The sequence below is a fragment of the Symphalangus syndactylus genome, chromosome 1 (genome assembly GCF_028878055.3).
Source record: "Symphalangus syndactylus isolate Jambi chromosome 1, NHGRI_mSymSyn1-v2.1_pri, whole genome shotgun sequence".
Classification (NCBI taxonomy): domain Eukaryota; kingdom Metazoa; phylum Chordata; class Mammalia; order Primates; family Hylobatidae; genus Symphalangus; species Symphalangus syndactylus.
This window is the reverse complement of record NC_072423.2, coordinates 118754890-118778203: the sequence shown is the minus strand read 5'-3', so window position 1 is coordinate 118778203 and position 23314 is coordinate 118754890. Positions and strand designations below refer to the sequence as shown.

Genomic DNA, 23314 nt, shown 5'->3' with positions numbered 1-23314 from the left:
CTTAGCCTTGAGACTTCCCCCATGTCTCTGAACCTTGCAGGGCCTCAGTTTCCCCTTCTATCTTTTAGATCTGGGTCTCCTTCTTTATGAAATGTGTTCCCAACCCTCATCCTGCACTGCCTGCTGGCTTGTGAGAGTAAATGAAAGGCAGTAATAGATACAAGTGCTTTGCGTTGTTCAGCAAACATTTATTGAACACTTACTGGTTACTAGGCAGGGTTCTGGGTGCTGGGCAAACAACGGAAAGCGTATCAGCATCTGGAGGTGCTGTTGCTACATCCCGAGGCCCCTTGCATGGTGGGACCTGCCGCAGGCCAGGCACCCATCTCGAGTCTGCTGCTGGTTTGCTCTGTGACATTTGGCCACCTCCTCAGCTTGAACAGTGTCCTTTTCCATTCAATGAGGAGGTTGCGCCAGTAGGTTTTAGCTCTAATGTCCTCTTTGTAATTTGTGGAATCACAACTTTTGTGGTATGGAAAGTAATTACTAAGACTGAATCTCTGAAGATGTTCAGCTAAAGCTCTAAACTGCATGGTCCCTTGATAGGAATTTTCTAGAAGGTTGTCTGTCAGATACCACTTACAAAGTATCACATACATCTCCAGCACCAGTGTGGCCTGTGTATGAGTCTTTATTCCTGCCTTTTAATCCTTATAATTTTAAGAAAATGGAATTGTTTCCAAGTCTGTACAGAATGGTTTCCAAGTGGCTGAGTAGGTGAGGAGTGTTGTCTTGTGAAGTCATTAAAACAGTGCTGTGGGTTTGCAGTCACTGCCGTGGGTAATGTGTCATGAGAGAGGCTTATTGCCTCTAGCCAGAACGCCTCCCCAAGCATAGCCAGGGGTCATGCTCTGCACCCACCTCTCTGATGGCCAAGTGGAAAGTTGGTGGGTAAAGAAATGGCGTGGGAGAGGGACAGGGAGGAAAAAAATAAAAAAGATGGACCTCTGTACGGTGGCCATTATTTGATGAGTGAATGTCCCTTTTCTTGTTCTTTGTCACCTTTAATGGGGTCTGTAGCATTCTCTGAAGTCCCAGAGTGCGGCGCCAGGATGGAAGTCCCAGTATGCAGACTGGAGGCATGCGTGTTTAATCTGGCCCTCAGTATTCAACATTTAGAAATCAGGGACTCTCATAAAAATACAGATCCCTGGTCTCTTGGGTGGAGTTAGCATGTCAAGGATCAGGGGGCGTCACCGGGAAGTGCTGTGAGTGGCGGCTGCCCCCAGACACAGCCCTCAGAATGTGCAACTCTTGCTGTCACCACTCAGAGAAATTTAGGGTATGAAGAAAGCTTTTCTGCAGCCACGCACCTTTGCTCTACAGATGAAGAAACTGAGTCCCAGGCACATGAAGATGTGATTTGCCAGAGTGATAGGATGAAGTCGAGGGGGCAGAACCAAGGCTGGGAGTCCTTTCTCCAAACTCTTGAAACCGTACTCCTGGCCGGCACCCAGGGCCTCTCGGCTTCTTCCAGCAGGTGGCAGTTGTGGTGCTGGTTGCTTGCCATTGCCTCTTTCTGGCATTCCTTTCCCCCCTCTCCTGTTCCTCTCTCCTCCTTTGCTTTTGCTTGAACTTTCTCTCACTAGGTTTTTCCTCTTTCTCTCTCCTGTCTTTTATTCTTCCCTCTCCCCTTGCTGTTTTCTCAGATCTCCTGCCAACCGGGTGAGTGTCTAGGACTACTTTCCTTCTAGACAGCTCTTCTGCACATTCTGCTCACCTTGCAGCTACTCAGGTCTCTGTTCTCCTGGGCTTAGAGCCCTCAAGCTCCCGCGTGTGGGCAGGAGGCCCAGAAACCCTGTTAGAATGATCGCACTCCCTCTCTGGAGGTGGCCACCACTCAGAGCATTTAACTCCTCTGTGGAGGAGGAGGTCCCTTGATCCTAGATAGGCTGACTTCTTCTGAGAGGCCAGAGATCTGTATTTCTTCTTCTTTTTTTTTTTTGAGGCTGAGTCTAGCTCTGTCACCAGGCTGGAGTACAGTGGCCCGATCTCAGCTCACTGCCCAACCTCTGCCTCCTGGGTTCAAGCGATTCTCCTGCCTTAGCCTCCTGAGTAGTTGGGATTACAGGCACGTGCTGCCACGCCCAGCGAATTTTTGTATTTTTAGTAGAGACAGGGTTTCACCATATTGGCCAGGATGGTCTCGATCTCCTGACCTTGTGATCCGCCCACCTTGGCCTCCCAAAGTGGTGTATTTTTATTGTTTTTAGACGGAGTTTCACTCCGTCGCCCAGGCTGGTGTGCAGTGGTGCGATCTTGGCTCACTGCAACCTCCGCCTCCCGGGTTCAAGCAGTTCTTCCTGCTTCAGCCTCCCAAGTAACTGGAATTACAGGTGTCTACCATCATGACCAGCTAATTTTTTTATTTTTATTTTTTATTTTTAGTAGAAACGGAGGTTCACCATGTTGGCCAGGCTGGTTTTGAACTCCGGACCTCAAGTGATCTGCCCGCCTTGGCCTCCCAAAGTGCTGGGATTACAGGTGTGAGCCACTGCGCCCCGCTGAGATCTGTATTTTTACATAAGGTTCTCTGAGTGTTAAATGTTGGATGCTAATTTAGAGCTATTGCCTTTGCTGTAAAATGTAAGCATTGTCTCAGGCACCTGGCAGGTTTTGTGAAGCTGGCATGTCACCTGAGAATCAGTGCAAATCCCTAGATGGAGGAGCCTTCTCTTAGCCGCTCTCTGCAGGTGAGGATCTAGCCCCAGTCAGGTGGAGAATGGATACAGCTGCTTCTACAGCGCCACACCTTCCAGGTGCCAAGCAGGCCCCAGCACGCTTTCTTCACTCCCTGGTGGCCCTAACTGAAGCCCACATCCTGGGTAGGAGGGTCCATTCCAAATCTTATGCCTTGGAAAAAACCTAGGAAGGGTTATACCTCTGAAGAGGTAAAGAGTCCTTTTAGGTTATTTTACTTTCAAAGTGGTGCCATAAGAATGGTAGGTATTGGATTGACATCTGCTGAGCAATTGAGGGGACATTTACTATCCCATGGGACTTTCCTTTATGCTGGATAAAGACCTAGGGCGATACTGAGGTGGGTTTGAAAAGACCTTGACACTAGATGGCTCCACTTGCCTCATGCTGCAAGCTGGCCATGTGTCTGTTCTGGGTAGGCAGGGGATTCACAGACTAGACCTGCCACTGGCTGCTGCTGTCTCCTTCCCTTGTTCCATCACTCATCTCACACTTACTGTTGCCTGGCAAAGTAGTAAGGGCTGGGCTGAAGGTAAGGTGGATAATTCAAAGCCTTTTCTCTTGTGGGGCTCACAATTAGTAGGGAAGAGCCACGGAGAATACACTTCTAACATCGTAGTGAAGTCATTTATGTACTGAGAACTGTGGAAGCCAGAGAAGAGAGGTTAAGGGAGGCTTTGCAATACGGAGTGACATTTGAATGATATTTTAAGATGGAGTTTGCTAGGCAATGAAGGGCATTCTAGGGAGCTAAAACAGCTGGTCTAAAAACTCAGATTTGTGAAAAAAATGTGTTTGGAAAATGGTGAGAAGTTGGTATGCCTTAAGTGAAGGGAAATTGGAGAAAATAGCAGGGGCTGGGCTTGGTAAGAAAGGCTGTTCAGGTGTTGAGTTAGCTGCTTTAACAGAGACCAAAGTAATTGGAACTGTGGCCTCAATAAGGTAGTTGTTTATTTCTTTTACTTTTAAAAGTCCAAGTGGAAGGAGGTCCAGGAGCTCTCTCTCCACCAGGGTGTTTCAGGCAGCTGAGGTAGCTCTGGTCATTTCCTGGGCATTGCCTTTACTAATTCAGCTGAGCATGGCTCCAGCACCAGGCCAACTCTGCAACTGGACCAACGGAAAGGGCATGACTTGGAAGTTCTGTTATGTCCTGGTAACCAGGCATGTGGATACACCTTACTGCAGGGAAAGCTGGGAAACACAGTTTTTAGCTGGTTGGCCGTGGGCCCAGCCACATCTTGCGGGGGTTGCATGACCAAAAGGAAGAAGTGGCAATTGCATACTGGGAAACACTCAGTAGCCTCTCCCATAGAAATGTAGAGGCAGAATGATGAAGCACTTTATAGGGAGCTGGGAGGTTTTTAAAGAAGAATAATCGTATAATTTAAAAAGCTCTTTGAGAGACTGAGATAGGAGGGTCATTTGAGGTCAGGAGTTCGAGACCAGCCTGGTCAGCACAGTGAGATTCCATCTCTATTTAAAACAAACAATAAATAAATAAATAAATAAAAAGCTCTTTTCCAGGAATGACACCAGCCACAATGTGTCCAGCCACCATGGGGCATTACAGTAACTGGGCAAGGAGGGGATGCCGAGGGGTAGGCCTCCCCTGATATGGTTGAGCCTGGCCTTTTGATGGTTTGACAGGCTGGGGGTTGGTGGGATTTTGGGCTGTTGTTATTGCATATCTATCTGAAGCCATGGACCTTTGGGCTTTGGGATTGGTCAGGAAATTGATGCCCTTCATTTGAGACTTATTTGAGAACACGTTTTTATAGCTTGTTACTAATGTGAATTACAACTGTGGGGAAATGGTGACCACAGCAAGCATAAAGGGTTTCTTTCCTCCAGGGTGGGCCGTCAGTGTCCATTCACAGCAGGAACTTGAATAAGCTCCTGTCCTACACAGGCCCCTGACCCTCTGTGGTTCTGCAGACAAGTTAGTAAATTCTTGCCTCTGCTTCCTGTGCTTTGAAGGGGAAAATTATTCCAACACCTCCCTAATTTGTGAGTGTGTTTCATTTTACATGCCTACCACATGTATGAAGTCTTCCACCTGTTTAGAACAAAAACTTTCTGATGATGACATCCTGGGAATTCCCCAGCATTTCAAGTGCACCCTCCTAGGAGCTGGGTAGCAGGTGTTGGAGGGAAGATCACAGCTTTTAGTGGAACAGCTGAGGCTGCTCCTGCCTGATCTGTTGCTTAGCTGAATCAACTTGACCAACAAGATGTCCCACAGCCCTCGTGCATCCCAGCTTACTGATCTGTAATAACAGGCAAATCTGTGTGCCAGGTTGCTGGGAGGGTGAGACAATGCTCTGGCTTGATGTTTGGCATGGTGAAAGCATTCCTGGGGAATTCTTTTTTTATTTTTTTGAGACAGAGTCTCGCTCCGTTGCCCAGGCTGGAGTGCAGTGGCGCAGTCTCGGCTCACTGCAAGCTCCACCTCCCGGGTTCACACCATTCTCCTGCCTCAGCTTGCCTAGTAGCTGGGACTACAGGCGCCCACCACCACGCTTGGCTAATTTTTTGTATTTTTAGTAGAGATGGGGTTTCACCGTGTTAGCCAGGATGGTCTCGATCTCCTGACCTCATGATCCGCCTGCCTCGGCCTCCCAAAGTGCTGGGATTACAGGTGTGAGCCACCACGCCTGGCCTCCTGGGGAATTCTTGAAGACTCTTCTGTTACGTTTACCTGATGTCAGGCCTTGGATGTGTCCTCTCCTTGAGGCAAACATGGTGTCTCCTTCCATAGGGGCTCCGTGGGGCTTTTGGCCTTGTGGCCAAGGTCAAGGAGAGCTGCACGGGCCATCTCCATAATCCTATCCCATGTCCTAATTCTTTGGGCCTTTAAAGCATCTGAAAACTTGCTGCTAATATTTATAAGGCTGGTTACGTCACAGAAAAATCAAATATACAGAGTTTTTTTTTTTGAACAGAGTCTCGCTCTGTCACCCAGGCTGGAGTGCAGTGGCGTGATCTTGGCTTACTGTAACCTCTGCCTCCTGGGTTCAAGTGATTCTCCTGCGTCAGCCTCCTGAGTAGCTGGGATTACTGGCGTGTGCCGCTATGCCTGGCTAATTTTTGTATTTTTAGTGGAGACAGGGTTTCACCATGTTGGCCAGGCAGGTCTCGAATTCCTGACCTCAAGTGATCCACCAGCCTCAGCCTCCCAAAGTGCTGGGATTACAGGTGTGAGCCACTGTACCTGGGCCAGAGTTTTTTAAAAAGGCATTTTGTCATAGCCTTACCTTTTGATACTTTATCTCACTGGTCATATGCTTTAAGGAAAAAGATATCACATGGGCACAAGGACCCACACTGTAAATAGGTTGACCTTCAGCCCTGGAAACATGGAAAGACAGATCAAGTCTCAACTTTTGAGCAACTGGAAGCATGCTCATAAGTGAAACATTCTTAGATTTCTTAGAAGGGACTTTTTTTTTTTCCTGGAGTCTGTTGCCTTCCCCACCACCAAACAGCATTGACACCAGATGATTTCAGCCTGTTGTGTGGGTGTGTCGTGCGGGAATGTGTTGGTTCCCTGCCTGTTCTACTAGGGATAGGCTGGCACTGCCTTTTGTGGACTGCTATGGAGACAATTTGACCAGATCCATGTTTAGCCAAGAGATGCTTGACCTGTTTGACCCCATGTTCCCTCAGTTACATGGTGGCATTTTATGGCTATGAGGTCTTTCCCAGAGATGAACTTCATGGGAACTCACTCTTTACTTGATAGTGAGAAGAGGAAATATTTGCTTATTATGGGCCGATCTTGAGCCTTTGGATGGTGGTTTATTGCTAGTGGGAGATGGGAAGAAATATGAGAAATCTTCTGCCTTGAGGCTGGGCTATTGCTCTGCCTGGGGGAGGACATAACTTCTGTTCCCAGCAGAGCTTTGCAAAGTGACAGAGCAAGTCTGGCCTTGTATTTGGCTGGCTGAAATACCAAGTATGCTTGCTGTGACATTTCCCCCACGAGGCAGAGAAGTCCCAACAGTGAGATTTAGTCCCCCCTCCAGGACTAAAGCTCCAACTAAAATTCTGAATGTCCTCACTTTCTCATTTTTAACCCTTTCCTTGGCATTTTGGAAAACCATGCTGACTCCCTCAGTAGCAATGCTCTATGGCAAAGCTTTGCATATTGAATTGAGGGAGAGCAGTTAGTATGGAATGGTAGGACGCTGCGGGAGGGGTGGGTGCTGACAGGTGTTTTCAGTGGGCTCCTGCCCAAAGGGTGATGAGTCATAACTCTACATTCCCTTTTCTCACGAATCCATATTTTTTTCACCTGTTGAATGGCCTTCTTATTTGACACAAAGTCTCTGGCATTGCCCTTCTTCAGGCAGAGGTGTTCCATGTTCTACCTGAGTGTGTACAGGCCCCACAGTTACTGCCTTTCTGCCTTCCTGGCCTTGGCTCAAGCAGAGGGAAAAGGGAAGGGACTGGTCCTCCCTGCTGTTCCTGCTTTGGTTCTGCAGTGAATCCCTGCCCCTGGCCCTTCCTGCTCCCTGTGACAGTAGCCTCCCATGTGGAGCACCCCAGGATCTACTCCCACTGACTGCACCAGTCATTTCCTGTGTGTGTGCAGACATGCACGCATGTGTGAGTGAATGCTCCTGTGTAAGACTGGGCCTTTCTCCTTTAATTTTACCTTACCATGTTTAGGAATACCTCATACTTTTGGTTTGTCCTCAGCATGTCCTCTTTATTTTCCCTGCTGTTGTGTGGTTTTACTTATCACAAGTATTTTTTTTTTTTTTTTCTCTCCTCTGCCCCTTCTAACATCTTGGAGAGGGATGGAGACTGAAGAGTGAGTTTGGTCCTCCACTTGATCCAGGTTCTCATTTTTGTTTTCTACTTCAAAGCAAGAACATGGTACTATGACTTTGATAAGAATTGACCTCAGGCCCAGCAAGATTTCTCATGCCTGTAATCCCAGCACTTTGTGGGGCCAAGGCAGGAGGATTACGTGAGCCCAGGAGTTCGAGACCCACCTGGGCAACATAGGGAGACGTTGTCTCTACAAAAAATGAAATTAGCTGGGTTTGGTGGTGCACATCAGTGGTCCTGGCTACTCAAGAGGCCAAGGTGGGAGGAATGCTTGAGGCCAGGAGGTCAAGGCTGCAGTGAGCCAAGATTGTGCCACTGCATTCCAGCCTGGGCAACAGAGTGAGACACTGTCTTAAAAAAAAAAAAAAAAAAGAATCAACCTCAGTAATATTCTTATCTTTTGAATAATTTTTCTTTGTTGAAAACTCATTCCTAGAACAAAATACCAAGTTAACTCTCCTCTCCTGTCTAGTTGTGTGCACTACAGGCACTTGGTTTATTTATGGGTTGACAAAACCACTGCTGCTCCCATGGGCTGTTTCCCATCATAGGGAATGCCTTATGCAAATGGGCTGATATAGTGGATGATGCCAGAATTAGTTGATAGATAATTATCACTTACCCATTAGCACTTATTTAATTCAGTCTCTGTGTTCTGCTTTGATGAGTAAGCACTAGGATAGAGAAGTAGGGTACATATCCTGGTTATGTTTGCCATGTTGTCATGTTTGCAATTTAAAGGCCTGCATTAACGTGCTTTGTGTGAATTGGTTCTCCGTCACAGGCATTAGTATGCACGCCCTGAGCACAGCCTGGGCCAAGAGCTGTGGGGTACAGGTGGTGGATCAAGGGTAGCTGTGCATGGAAGTTTGCCCTCTCCCAACAAGATAAGTCAGATACTGAAATACCCACAAGACACTTCATAAGTGTACTAACTGAGGTTCTGACAAAATGGCACGTCAGTATAGAAAGGGTAAGAGAGATTAATTCTGCTTGGTGTGCTCAAAACACCAAGCTGTTCTTTAAAGGATGGGCACCTATTGGTGTAATTGCTGGATGCCCCGTAAGGATATAAGTGTTTCAAGGGCAAGACCATGACTCTGGTGTTCATCACCGTGTCTCCTATGCCCCTGGTACTCAGGATTCAAATGGATGGATGGATGGAAGGAAGGAAGTGTGGATGAATGAACAGATGAATGAATAAATTAAATGAAGGCAAAATTCTAGATGGGAGGATAGCTTCAATGGTAAAACAGTGGCATGAAGAAGTTAGGCATATTGGTGAAATTAATACTGGTTTGGCTGACGCTTGAAGGAGAATGACCAGAGAAAGGGTTGGAGGAAAGACTTAACTCAGATGATAAAAGCTCAAAATTTTTGGCTTTTCTTCCTAAATAGTGGACACTAAACAGCAGGACACTTTTGGGTAGGTCTTGGCCATAAGCGTGCACAATTCAAAGTTTTGAGAATAGAATTTAAATTGGAAAAAGACTCCTGATATAGCCTTGTCTAGCTTCTTCATGCTGTAGATAAATAACTGAAGATATCTGCCGCAGGCTACAAGTTTAGTTAACTAACAGCAAGACCATAGCCATTTCTGGGCTCTCATTTCTTGGTTGTCTTGTCTTTAGATGTGTGCAACAGCACCGATCTTCCGGAAGTCGAGATCATTAGCCTGCTGGAGGAGCAGCTGCCCCATTATAAGTTAAGAGCCGACACCATCTACGGTTATGACCACGACGACTGGCTCCATACACCTCTCATTTCTCCAGATGCCAACATTGACCTCACAACCGAGCAAATTGAAGAGACGCTAAAATACTTCCGTAAGTAGTTGTCCATGTGTGTTGTGATGGCAGTATCATGACCAGGTCTTCTTAGCCATGGCCCCAAATAAGATCTTGTACTGGCTACCCTGTGCTGTGGCTTGCCACCTCTGGAAAGGTGGTCAAAGAAATGCGGCTGTAGGGGTTAACTGCACAAAAGGTCCCAATTTTAAATGTTCTGAATAGAAATTTTAGAGGAGTGAGGAGCAAGTAAGATTTTCATTTGAACCAACTTTTTATGTATTTATTTTTTTGAGATGGAGTCTGGCTCTCTTGCCCAGGTTGGAATGCAATGGTGCGATCTCAGCTCACTGCAACCTCTGCCTCCTGGGTTCAAACAATTCTCCTGCCTCAGCCTCCCGAGTAGCTGGGGCTACAGGCGTGCACCACCATGCCTGGCTAATTTTTGTATTTTTAGTAGAGACAGGGTTTCACCATGTTGGCCAGGCTGACCAACCTGACCACTCCTGACCTTAAGCCACCCACCTTGGCCTCCCGAAGTGCTGGGATTATAGGTGGGAGCCAAATTTTTGTTTTGACTGTACAGAAGAATTTGAAAATGTTCCTATTTCTGTTTCTTACCAAAAATACAAATCCTTAGAAATTCAGTGGGAAGGAGTTTGTCTAAATTTAAAACCAAAGATATTGGGAATATCCAGGCTTCTCATTTATGTGACATAGCAAAATATGTGTACCAAGGCTCTTGTGTGAAAGCTCACTAAGCTGGATATTTGGAGAGTCCAAATATCGCTGCGGCAGCAAACCAGTCATGCTGATGGGCTGCAGAGCTGATACCTGGTAGGGTGGGCAGTAAACTAGGTGAGTGTTTTCAGTGTGGTCATGATGGCCAGGGTATGAGGCTTGATATTGCAGACTTGAAAAAAAAGGATAATTTAAAAAATGAATGCTTTATGATTCTGATATTTATTCAAAATGTGCCTTTTTAGAAGTAATTTCACTCTTTAAAAACTTATGGCAGCCGATAATTTACATATCTATGTATCACTGTGTCACTTAAAAAAAAGTATAGCAATCCTCCTACCTGCAGATAACTTGGTTCAAGTTATGTCACATCTTTAAAGATTTCTTGTAATTATTTTTACTAATGCAGGCTGATCTCTCCAATTTTCTTGCATTTGTGAGGTTATTTGTAATAAACAAATTAGTACTACAAGTTTCTCCTTTAGGGGGTATCTAGGGATGTTTTCAGGTTCTCTTTATTAGATATTAATAAGAAAAAAGTTTTGCTTACATTGACCCATAAACTCTACAGAGTCTTTGTGAATACTGCAGATAATCAGTTTCAATATGGATAATAATCGAATAATCCACACCAGGGTAGATATGAAGCATGTTAGGCTTGTACTCATATTGAAGTTGAAGCTTTAGAATTTCTAGTGTGTCTTGTAGCGTATAGGAGGCTCTTAGCAAGTCATTTTGTTGATTCACGACGTCTGTACCACCAAGGAGATATGTGGTATTGTATGGAAAACTGAGTCTACAGTAACCTCCTTGGTAGATTTTGTATTTGCTTTTTTCAGACTGTAGACGTCTGCAAAAAAATTCACAAGAGAATAGTAGAGTTTGTAACAGAATTATTTTCTGGGAAATCTCTCTGTGTTACTTACCTTTCCTTAGGAGACCCTCTTGTGATTCTGCAGTAGCTATCATGGCCACTTCTCTCACAGGAGGCTCCTGGGTCCCACTCACACACTTTTTTTTTTTTTTTGAGACAAGGTTTTGCTGTGTTGCCCAGGCTGGGGTGCAGTGGTGCACATATGGCTTACTGCAGCTTTGACTTCCTGGTCTCAAGCAACCCTCCCACCTCAGCTTCCTGAGTAGCTAGGACTACATGTATGTACCACATACCACCATGTCCAGCTAATTTTTAATTTTTTTTTGGAGAGATGGAGTCTCCCTATGTTGCCCAGGCTGGTGTCAAACTCCAGGCCTCAAACAATCCTCCTGCTTCAGCCTCCCAAAGTGCTAGGAAATCAGGTGTGAGCCACTGCACTTGGCACCATTCACACTTTGATTAATCACTGACATTTACAGTGTAATTGGAAGACCATCCATGGGCAACACCACACAATTTTCAGAGAACATTGACGCAAATTGCCTCATTTCATTCCTGTAAAATGCCTACAGTTGGGTAGGGCTGGTTTTATTATAGGTGAAATGGATGTGTGAAAGCCTCAGTGTTTACTCCATTACACTGAGCCACAGTTTCTAAAATCTGTTTAACAGTAGACTTGAGGCCAGGCGTGGCGGCTCACACCTATAATCCCAGCTCTTTGGGAGGCCGAGGCGGGCGAATCACCTGAGGTGGGGAGTTTGAGACCAGCCTGACCAACATGGAGAAACCCCATCTCTACTAAAAATACAAAAATTAGCCAGGCATGGTGGCAGATGCCTGTAATCCCAGCTACTTGGGAAGCTGAGGCAGGAGAATCACTTGAACCTGGGAGGTGGAGGTTGTGGTTAGCCGAGATCGTGCCATTGTACTCCAGCCTGGGCAACAAGAATGAAATTCCATCTCAAAACACACAAACAGTAGACTTGAACAGAGAGAGCGTGTCTTTTTTGTTTTTTTGCTTTGTTTTTAGTTATACAGTTAAGAAAAAAGAAGAAATCCTGTTAGTAGATAATACAACTTATGATAAAACTGAAAGAACCAAAATAAACATTGAGCAGAGATTCTGTAAGTTCTTAGAGCATGCTTGCCTCCAAGCCTTAACTTAATTCTGTATCTTCTTCTGTGGTTCCTGTAGTTAGAGCAACTTAGCTATTTCCTAAATATCTGTTAATTGAACGATCAGGTGTTAACTCTTAAATACAGGACCCTGGAGAGCGGAGCTCTCTCACTAAGGTCCTGCGACCCCTAAAGGGTCTGTAGAGAGAATTTAGGGGTTCCATGTACTTATAAAGGGGCAAAAAAATTACACTTTTATTTTTATTAGCTTCTAACTGAAATGCAGCATTTCCTTTAATTATGAACATAGACACACATAGGCACAGTGGTATTAGTAGAACCTGTGATATTGTCACCAGTAGAAATCACAGATATTTTCATGTCATGCTTCAGTGGAAGCAGATACTTTGAATTACTGCCTTTGTTCATCACTGCCATGAAGTTGCATTTGTTGTTAAATGTGCTGATAGATCTTTTATTTCATGTTACAGTTGGGTAGAGCTGTTTTTATTATAGGTGAAATGGACGTGTGGAAGGCTCAGTGTTGTGGCATACAGTGTTATGGAATCTGTCTTATTTTATTTATTTAGATCTTTTATTTCTTTAATAAAGAAGCACTTATCAGATATCACAGACTTTTTTGTCGTTGTTCATATCCCAGAGTTTTTCAAGTTTTAGATGCAATTGTTTTCCTTTTCAGTCCTTTGTATTTTATGTCTTCAAAGCTTTCCTCTGAGGGAAGGGTCTGTGAGCCTTGCTAAACTGGCAGAGCGGTCACCAGAAGGCACAGGTTCAGAGTCCTGCTGTGTGCATGATATCCTTTTTGGGCTTCGTGTGTTTGTTTACACGTGTGTAACCCTGGAGATGCTGTGACTCACTAGTGTGTTGAATCAGTTTTGAGGCGTGTGAGAAGACAAGGTAGCCTGCATCGATTAGGGCAGAGGTTCTTGGTTGTGGGTGGGCATGGGGATAAGGAGCTCTGGGGTTCTGATGTGCTCCCTTAGGTGAGAAATCCTAGAGAAGAGGGCCAGCTACACATTACTACGCAGATCAGAGCAGACACAGCCCCTTCCTGCACATCCTCCCCCTGAGTGGAGAAACGCAGCTTTACCTTTTAAATTTGGCCCTCACTTGGCTTCTGAAGAAGAGGTGAGAAAGCTTTGGGCATCCACCTTTGCCAGGTGGTAGAATGACGTTTTCAGAGAAGTTTTAGTGCTTCTCCCAGTCAGGTGGACTTACAACTCCTGAGTCTGAGAAACACAGAAAATTAAAATGACCCACAAAACAAATATACTCACAACGATGGGACATTTGGGAGAAAGCATAGTCAACATACGGTACTTGCAGTGTGCTGGGTAATCCTCAGAGTGGCCTGAATTTAATACTCTTGCATTCTGCACACGCGGATGGCGAGGCTCAGGGAAATTAGGGAAAAGTTACATACCTAGCAAGGTGAGTCAGACCTAGTTTGTCTGGTCTGACTCCATCTCTTACCCAGTATCTCAGATTAGCTCCAAAGGGGACAAGAAAACTTCTTGTTTAAGAATGAAACTCATCTGGTGAAATACAAAAAAACCAAAAACCCCATCAAAATCTTAGTTTCAAAATCTGTCAGTAGCTTATTTATTTATAAAATATATGTCTAACATATTCAAAATTCATTTTTTTCATGGCTCAGGGCGTTGTCCCAAGTGACACTTAGCTTGATACAGCTTAATTTGAAGATGAGGTTTCTTTCTTCCTTGTGATTTTCACCTCCATCCTGTGGCTTGTAGGTCACACTTCTCTAATCCCTGGTGGAAATGACAGTGTGTGCTATAGACTTTTGTAGTCACATAACATGCAGCAGACACTGGACATGAAAGCTGCTGCATTGGTCTTTAGGTGGCTATGAAACTCTTCTTGGTCCCTTCTTCCAGGGGCTGTTCTATGTAACTTTTTGGTTAAGGAGCATTGATTGAAGAAAAAAAAAATCCATATTTCACCTGCGTATGATCTGCTGACCACTCTCCCTGAGTTTACCTGGAGCAGCCTTTTTCCTAAGAAGAAAAGGTTATAAAGCAAATAAGAGTTTCAAAATATTGTTCCATCGTTTGCTTTTACTGTAAAGTAATATTAAGGAATTAGCCAACAGTATTTACTGAGTGACTGGTATTCACCTCTAATCCTTTGAGGACTTGTTTGCATTTCAGCTTAGGTTTTCTGACTAAGAAGATAAAAACATCTCCTGGACTATTTATTTTTTTCCATGTCCTAACCCAAGGACTTTGCACTGGGTTGGACCAATGCAGGCAGCTCTTGAGGCCTTCGGTGCCATCCTACCCTGAGTTGCTTACCTTGCTTATGTGGGAGGAGAGAGGGGGGTCTGGGAACCTGCATATTAAACCAGCTCCCCTTGCCATTTTAACTTTTAAAAATTGAACTTAAAAGTAAACAACAACAACAAAGACCTTTAATCTAGTCCAACCATCATTGTTCACATGGGGCCCCTGAGGTGTGGGGTGCATTGACTTGCTAAGCCTTGCACAGCCAGGGTATGTGGGGCTAGGAATTGTGTGCAGGTCTCCCCACTACTCTAGAGTTGTGTCCATAAAGTAGAACCTACAATAATATTATTATACCCCATTTTCACCTTTGCTCATTCACTTGTGTCCACACGGTCACAGGCATAGCAAGCGTTTATACAGTTGGTTTTATGGGGCAACAAACCTCATGTGTTTTACTCATACAGGGCTCATCCCAGGAGAGTGGGAATTTGCTCAGGATAAGGCATGAGGACCCAGAGTATCTGGCATGGGGTTTAACTGGAATCCCTCTACCTCCACCACTGTACCTGGAGGCTCCTGTCTCCCTTCATCCTGTTTGACCCTTGAGCAGGGCCGACACAGTGGTCGCTCCCTTCTGGGCACTCTCCCGGCTTGGCTTCCAGTGCCTCACTTGCTCCCAGAGTTCCCTCTCTGGATAGTCTTTCCAGCCTCTTTCACCAGTTCTTTCTTTTTCCTCTTCCTCTGAGCTTCCAAATCAGTGGCTGTCAACCCTGATGCACTTAGAGCTTTAAAAAATATAGTCTGCCAGATGCTGTGGCTCATGCCTATAATCCCAGCACTTTGGGAGGCTGAGGTGGGTGGATCACCTGAGATCAGGAGTTTGAGACCAGCCTGGCTAACATGGCGAAACTCCGTCTCTACTAAAAATACAAAAATTAGCCAGGCATGGTGGCATGCACCTGTAATCCCAGCTACTTGGGAGGCTGAGACAGGAGAATCTCTTGAACCCGGGAGACAGAGGTTGCAGTGATCTGAGATCGTGCCACTGCACTCTGGCCTGGGTGACAGAGTGAGACTCCATCTCTCAAAAATAAATAAACAAACAAATAAAAAATAAAAAAAAATACAGTCCTAGGCCAGGCGTGGTGGCTCACGCCTGTAATCCCATCACTTTAGGAGGCCAAAGCAGGCAGATCATATGAGCCCAGAAGTTCGAGACCAGCCTGGGCAATATGATGAAACCCTATCTCTACAAAAAATTAAAAAAAAAAAAATAGCTGGGTGTGATGGTATTCACCTTGTAGTCCCAGCTACTCAGGAGGCTGAGGTAGTAGGATTGCTTGAGCCTAGGAGGTGGACGTTGCAGTGAGCCAAGATCATGCCACTGCACTCCAGCCTGGGCAACAGAGCGAGACTCTGCCTCAAAAAAAGAAAAAGGAAAAAACCAGCCCTGGAACCAATCCCCTGCAGATACCAAAATCCATGGATGCCCAAGTCCCTGATATGAAATGGCATAGTATTTGCATTGAACCTGTACACATCTTTCCATATACTTTTAAGTCTAGATTACTTGTATTACTTGTAAATGCTATGTTTTTTGTTTTTTTTTGTTTGGTGTATTTTTTTTTTTTTAGTCTTCTCCTGTCACCCAGGATGGAGTGCCTTGGTGCCATCTTGGCTCACTGCATTCTCAACCTCCCAGACTCAAGCCATCCTCCCACCTCAGCCCCCCAGTAGTTGGGACTACAGGCACACGCCACCATGCCTCGCCAACTTTCGTATTTTTTTGTAGAGACAGGATTTTCACCATGTTGCCCAGGCTGGTCTCAAACTCCTTGGCTCAAGCATTCCTCCCACCTCAGCCTCACAAAGTGCTAGGATTATAGGAGTGAGCCACCATGTCTAGCCTAAAATTTTGTATTGTTATTTTATATTGTTTTTTCCCCCTGAATATTTTCGATCCATGGTGGATACAGAGGGCTGACTATGTATCCTCCCCAGGCCCCACCGTCAGGCATAGTCATTCTAATTGATCCTCAGGTGACTGTGATGTACTGCTCTAAATGTTGGCGTGCCCAGCCTGCTTCTGTCTGTATCCTCTCTCCCAAGGCTGTAATACCAGCCACATGTTGGTGACTGCCAAATGTATGCCCACCCTGACCTTCCCTTCCTCCCTCAGCCTCATGTACCCACATACTGAGATTATTAACTCATCCATTGTGGAAAGTGGATTGTTCCCCCCTCCACACACATTTGTCTTAATAAATACAACGTGGTTTACCCCATTTCTGTATCCTCCTGGCCATCCACCAGCCCTGTTAATTCTTCCTCTAGATATATCCCAGACCTATTCTCCGACTTGGCTGTTGCCACCCTTGATGAAGCCACTGCCATCTCATCCCTGGACAGCTGTAACTGCTCTCCCAGCTTCCACTCTTCTTCTCAGCAGCCTGGCTGGTCTTTTTTTTGAAATCCAACTGGATTATGCTGCTCTTTTGTTTCCCATTGCCCTTTGGATAAAATGCAGGGTCTTCAGAGACTCTGTGACCTGGCTCTTGGCTCTATCCAGCCAGCCTCGTTCCACCCTCCTTACCCTATAGCAGCCCCACCAGTGCTTCCAGACTCTCGAATACACCAAACTCCCATGACCTTGGATCATGCCGCTCCCTCGCTACCCCTCTTCCTTTTCTTTTTTTGTTTTGTTTTTAAAGTTTTTATTTATTTCTCTTTCTTTTTTTCTTGAGACTGGGTCTTGGTATGTTGCCTAGGCTGGCCTCGAACTCCTGGGCTCCAGCAGTCCTCCTGCCTCAGCCTTCCGAGTAGGCTGGGACTACAGGTGCATGCTGCTGTGCCCAGCTTATTTTCTGTTCTTTAGTTCTCAACAGAATGTGCTGTCCATGACAAGCCTTCCTTGACCATCCCATCTGTGGCATCCCCCACTTCTGTTGTCTTTTTCCTGCCTTCATAGCTTTCATCACTCTTTATTTGCTTATGTAAAGATAACCAATAATTATAATAATGACTCACATCTATGAGTGCTTACCACTTGCCAGGGTTGTGCTAAATGCTTTACCTTTACGAGCACTGCAGGACATAGACAATAGATTTGTTTTAGTACATAATCCTCTTTTTGTTTAAATGATTTTTTAAATATATTATAATTGTTTTATCTAAATCAAATTGGCCTTTTAATCCTTAATTGTTTCAAGATATTAAAGTTAGTTTACATAGATTTAATACTTTTTTATAGCAATGTAAATGGACTAAAAATTTTTTTAAAAAGAACACTTTTAATACTATCCATGAAATTATAAACACAATGATATAATTACATTAATAAGCAAAACAGGTGTGAACAGACAGGTTGGGAACACACACGACCATTTTTCCATTGGGAAAATGCTCAATTCACAAGAGCCCAGATGCCTAGGCAGATGAGACAGTGGTCAGCTGGTTGGCAATATCAGCAGGCTGTGGGCCTTTCCTTCCTTCCTCCCCTTCCCCTTCCCCCTTCCCCTCCCTCCTCCCCCTTCCCCTCCCTCCTCCCCCCTCCCCTCTCTCCCCCCCCCTCCCCCCTCCCCTCCCCTCTCCTCCTTTCTTCCTTACGTTTCCTTTTACCTTTCCTTTCTTTTTACCTTACCTTACCTTACCTTAATCTTGCTCTATTGCCCAGGCTGGAGTGCAGTGGTGGCGATCACAGCTCACTGCAGCCTCGACCTCTTGGCCTCAAGTGATCCTTCTGTCTCAGCCTCCCCAAGTAGCTGGGACTACAGGTGCATGCTACCATGCCCAGCTAGTTTTTAAATGTTTTGTAGAGACAGGGTTTTGCCATGTTGCCTCGGCTGTCTCACGCTCCTGGCCTCAAGTGATCCACCTGCCTTGGCCTCCCAAAGTGCTGGAATTACAGATGTTAGTCACCACACCTGGTCATTTTTTTTTTTTTTTTTTTTTGAGACGGAGTCTCGCTCTGTTGCCCAGGCTAGATTGCAGTGGCACGATCTCGGCTCACTGCAAGCTCCGCCTCCCGGGTTCACGCCATTCTCCTGCCTCAGCCTCCTGAGTAGCTGGGACTACAGGCGCACGCCTAGCTAATGTTTTTGTATTTTTAGTAGAGTCGGGGTTTCACCATGTTAGCCAGGATGGTCTCGATCTCCTGACCTTGTGATCTGCCCGCCTCGGCCTCCCAAAGTGCTGGGATTACAGGCGTGAGCCACTGCGCCCAGCCTTTTTTTTTTTTTTGCTTTAGAGACAGTCTTGCTCTGTCACCCAGGCTGGAGTGCAGTGGCGTAATTATAGCTTACTGCAGCCTCGAACTCCTGGCCTCAAGCAGTCCTCCTGCCTTTCCTTCCCAAAGCTATGGAATTGCAGACAGGAGCCACCATGCCTGGCTGGTTTTGGGGGGCCATGGCAAGTGCAGGCTTGTTAGAGGAATTGGAGTAGCAGGGATTAGTTAGGAAAACCTCTCCGCTTACTGTGTTTCATGCCAGGTAGTGTTTGTAACTTCAGAACCCGCCCTTACCTTACCTACCTACCATGTTATGCTCATTTCACCTACTGTCCCCTGCTGTATAGGGAGTGCCTTGAGGGCAGAGATCATGTTAGTTTTGTTCCCTCTTCTGTACAGAGGGTGGAGCCCAGTACCTGGCCCAGCTGAAGGAGGAATGTGCTGCTGCTGTCTCTGTATTTCCAGGTACTCCTTGTTGACCTCTAGCCAAGACGAGGAACCTCCTTATGAGATGTCATCTTCTGAGCTCTCTTGATGGAGGGAATACCACGGTGATGACTGAACATGAAAAGTCTTGGCACAGTGGCTCACACCTGTAATCCCAACACTTTGGGTGGCCGAGATGGGAGGATTGCTTGAAGCCAGGCATTTGAGACCATCCTTGGTCACCAAACGAGACCCCATTTTTACAAAAAAAGAAAAAGAAAAACAAAAAAAAACATGAACAGTCTCATCCAGAGTATTTCCCACTGGGAGTTTTACTTTCGGCCTTTGTTTGTGTGGAATTGGACTGTGTGTGGGAATATCCCAGCTTTCTTCCTCCTCTGACTAGTCATCCTGGCTTTTTGTCTTTGTTTTTAGCTAAGTCCCTTTTTCTTTTTGGTGTGCTTAGATGTGGACATCTGTCAGTGCTCTGGCTTGGGGTCTCCTCTTGCCTACATCTTCTTTGCTTTGGCTGTTGCCTCTCTGCAGGTGATGGCTACGTTTCTCTCTACTGCCTGGATATGTTGCCAGAATCTCATAGAAACTGAATGTGTGCTTGTCATCCTCACGCAAGCTCTTCTTACCACCTGCCCGACTTCCATAGAAACCCGGGGTGGACCTGCGCCAGGCCCTCACCAATGACCCTGTCCATTCTTAGAGGCGCCTTCCCCTGCTCTCCTGAATCCACCGATGCTAAATTTGTACCTCAGTCCTAGTTCTGAAACCTGTTTCTCTGTCATCATAAAGAAATCATGGAACCTCTCTGTACTTTGGTTTCCTTTTTTGGTGGGTTTAAGGAAGATTCTGTGACTTCGTTGGTGATGACATGGCATTGGGAGATGGGGTCCATTTCTGATTTTCAGAGTGAGGAAGCAGGCATGTGTGTTACTGTTTTAGAGAATTGTGGCGCCTACCCTGTTCTTCAACTCTTGGTACCTGGCCTTGTAATGAACACAAATGATCTTTAAAAGAAGTTAGATTTAAAAAATAATATTTTTGTGGCTCACACTTATAATCCCAGTGCTTTGGGAGGCCTAGGCAGGAGGATTGCTTGAGACAAGGCATTTGAGACCAAGCTGGGCAACATAGGGAAACCCCCATCACTATAAAAAAATGTTTAAAAATTACCCAGGTGGTGCATACCTGTAGTCCTAGCTACTTGGGAGGCTAAGGTGGGCGGGTCACTTAAGCCCAGGAGTTCGAGGCTGTAGTGAGCTGTGATCATGCCAGTGCATTCCAGCCTGGGCAATCGAGTGAGACTCTGTTTCAATAAAAAAGAAAAATAAATAAATAAATAAAATAACATTTCTTTTCTTTTTTCTTTTTTTTTTTTTTTTTGAGATGAAGTCTGGCTCTGTTGCCCAGGCTGGAGTGCAGTGGCACGATCTTGGCTCACTGCAATCTCCACCTCCCAGGTTCAAGTGATTTTCCTGCCTCAGCCTCCCGAGTAGCTGGGATTACAGGCATGTGACACCACACCAGGCTAATTTTTGTATTTTTAGTAAAGACAGGGTTTCACCCTGTTGGCCAGGCTGGTCTCAAACTCCTGATCTCAGGTGATCCACCCACCTCAGCCTCCCAAAGTGCTGGGATTACAGGCGTGAGCTACCGCGCCTGGAGAAAATATTTCTCTCTATCACAAAAGCATGCTGATTTTAGGTGATTTTGAAAATAAAAACAAAAAGATGACTAACATAGCAACCACCACTCACTTTTCGTGAGATTTTTTCCTAGTTTTTTTTTTTCTGCAACACATTTATTTAAGGACATAATGCGTTTTAAATAAATATTGTATGTTGACCATTTCCCGTGGCATTAAATTTCTTGAAAAACACAATTTTCAGCATTGCTTAATATTCTGTCATTTATTTTTGACCATTCATCTATTATTAGGAATCCAGGCTATTTCTACTTCTTCCCCAAATAACACATGGGTGAATACCCTTTTACTTCCGGATATCAGGCCAGATAGTACTTACAAGCAATTTGCCTGAAAACACTGAATTTAGTATTTAAGAAGCCTGAACACATCCTAAAGATTTTTTTATTCGATACCTGAGGAGGGATGTCTTACCTCTTTCTTAGTTTGTGCAGGTTGTTATTCATTAGTGAATGTTTGGAAAATAATGAACAGGTAATGGTCAGGAAGGTGATGACTAAAGTTTATGTGAATATGGCATATAATTTCAAGAAAGATGGGTCGTTTTCCCTTAAACTCAAAGTTATCAAGAGATCAACTTCTCAAACTTTGTACCAAGGGCAGTTTTGTGGGGGAAAGCAGTAATGTATGCTATTTGTGGAGTTTAGCTAGAATTGTTAGATGCACCTGATCCCTGTGAAGTAGTTGATATCTCTGTGTGGGTTGGGTAACGTTGCTTTATAGTGAAGCTTTTCTTCTTCCCAGTGCCTCTGAGAGGAGAGAAAGTGGTTGGAGACCCACCAGTCCTGCATGAGAGGGCCGTTTCTCCATCATCCACTGACTAAATATGTGACCTTGGGCAAATCACTTATCACTGCATTGGGACTCAGTTTCTTATCTGGAAATTAATCAGCATTAAATATTTTATGGTTCTCTGAATGTTTCTTTGAGAGATTTTCACTCTGTAGTTAATGGTATCCCATGATGAAGTTTTTTAAAATTGTTTTTTTTTGTTTATGGACATTTCTTAATTTGAGTTTCTCTGTATTGCAAAATAGGCATTAAGAGAATAGGGACCTTTAATTTTTGTCTTATAGAAATTGTAGTATTGTTTTCTTTTCCAAATGCAAGTGCTATTAAATTGCTTTCAGGTGATAATGTAGGGAACCTCTTATAAGTATTCTCAGAACACTATAGACATATGCACTTAACTCTCTAAGCATGTTTTAAATTACACAGGACTTTTCTTGTTAAGATATAGATATGTACAAGTCTTAAATTCTAGTAGATTACAAATTGTCAAAAATAATTTTCATCTTCAGAGAGTAAATTAATGGAGCAGAGTCCATGTCTGCTTGAATGGGCCAATATCCTCTTCCCAGGGCCTTGTGTTGAATAGGTGCCTAATGAATGCTTCTTAAATAAGCGAAAATGCAAAGACATGTTTTTAAATTTAAAAAATAAGCTTTCTCCTTCCTTATCTTTTTTCATAAAAACAAAACAGGATTTAAAACCCATGTATAGAATAACAAGATCATTTTATTTGTTGCCACCTTCTAAAGATTGCCTTCATTTTAATTAAAATCCTAACTGAAACAAAAATAGAGACACTGGCCAGATGTGGTGGCTCACACCTATAATCCCAGCACTCCCAGGGGCCAGGCAGGAGGAATGCCTGAATCCCGGAGTTCGAGACCAGCCTGGGGAACATGGTGAGGCTCTGTCTCTATTAAAAAAAAAAAAAAAAAGTACACACATCACGAAATGCAGTACACCTATACAAATTAAATGAATAAGTAGCATACAGTGCTGACCTTCTGAAGGGGAGTGTGGTCATAATTTTATTATTTTATGAGGTGGTGACCTAAAAGAAAGCATAGGGTGTGTGTGTGCGTGTGTTTGGAGGAGGGGTACCTCTTGGAACATCAAAGAGTCTGTTGTCACCTAGACGTGTGTGTGGTGAGGCAGGGTTGAATGAAGGAAGGAAGGATAAATTATTGGGGTGGAGTAGGGGTTGTGCTGAGCTGGAAAGAGGATCTAATTGCCAGGAACTTTTCATTATCATCTGCTAACAAAGCTAATGGCAAGATGTATGCATTATAATGTATTTAAAAGTAGTTACCAAGAATTTCTCTTGTGTAAATGCCCAAGTACTCTGGCTATGTCCTTTCTGCCATCCCCAAGCTCTGGGGCCATTTTGTTTACAGGCAAGGACCTAAGTGAGCCCTGAGAATTGTGCCTTCTCTCTTCTCTTACTGCTCACATATGCGGTCTCTTTCTTGGGCCCATTTTTCACCACTGTTATTTGACACAGAGGTCTGCAGGATCAAAGGTAGAAGCAGAGACACCTTGGAGCACAGTCACTTCCTCTACATTAGCCAAATGCAGTCATGATGCCTCCACCCAGGTGTGGGCCTGGGTGCCAGGTGCCGAGTGGAATTGAGGGTGCCCGTCTTGGGGAAGTAATCAAAGGCAGCCTCGCACCAGGGTGCACGACAGCACCAAGCGCCTTTCACAGTGTCTGGTGAGCACTGCAGCCAGGTACTCATACTGGTCAGCAGACCTACCCTCATGGTCCCTGGGCTTACTTACTTTGTCACCTGTCACCTTCCAGATTTCATTTTTTCTCATCAAACCAGATTCCAA

The 23314-nt window shown here is 44.8% G+C and overlaps 1 protein-coding gene across 6 annotated transcripts in view; it reads left to right on the top strand.

Annotated features, from left to right (window-relative positions):
- Positions 1–23314, top strand: part of TRAK1 (trafficking kinesin protein 1) — a 215200-nt gene that overhangs the window by 102762 nt on the left and 89124 nt on the right. For all 6 annotated transcript variants that reach the window (XM_063611306.1, XM_055281439.2, XM_063611301.1 and 3 more), the window contains one exon: positions 9168–9362. Coding sequence is in view for 3 of the 6 variants with exons in the window: in XM_055281404.2 (XP_055137379.2) it covers positions 9168–9362 (195 nt within the window). In the remaining 3 variants the exon portion in view is untranslated. The remainder of the gene's footprint in view (positions 1–9167; positions 9363–23314) is intronic.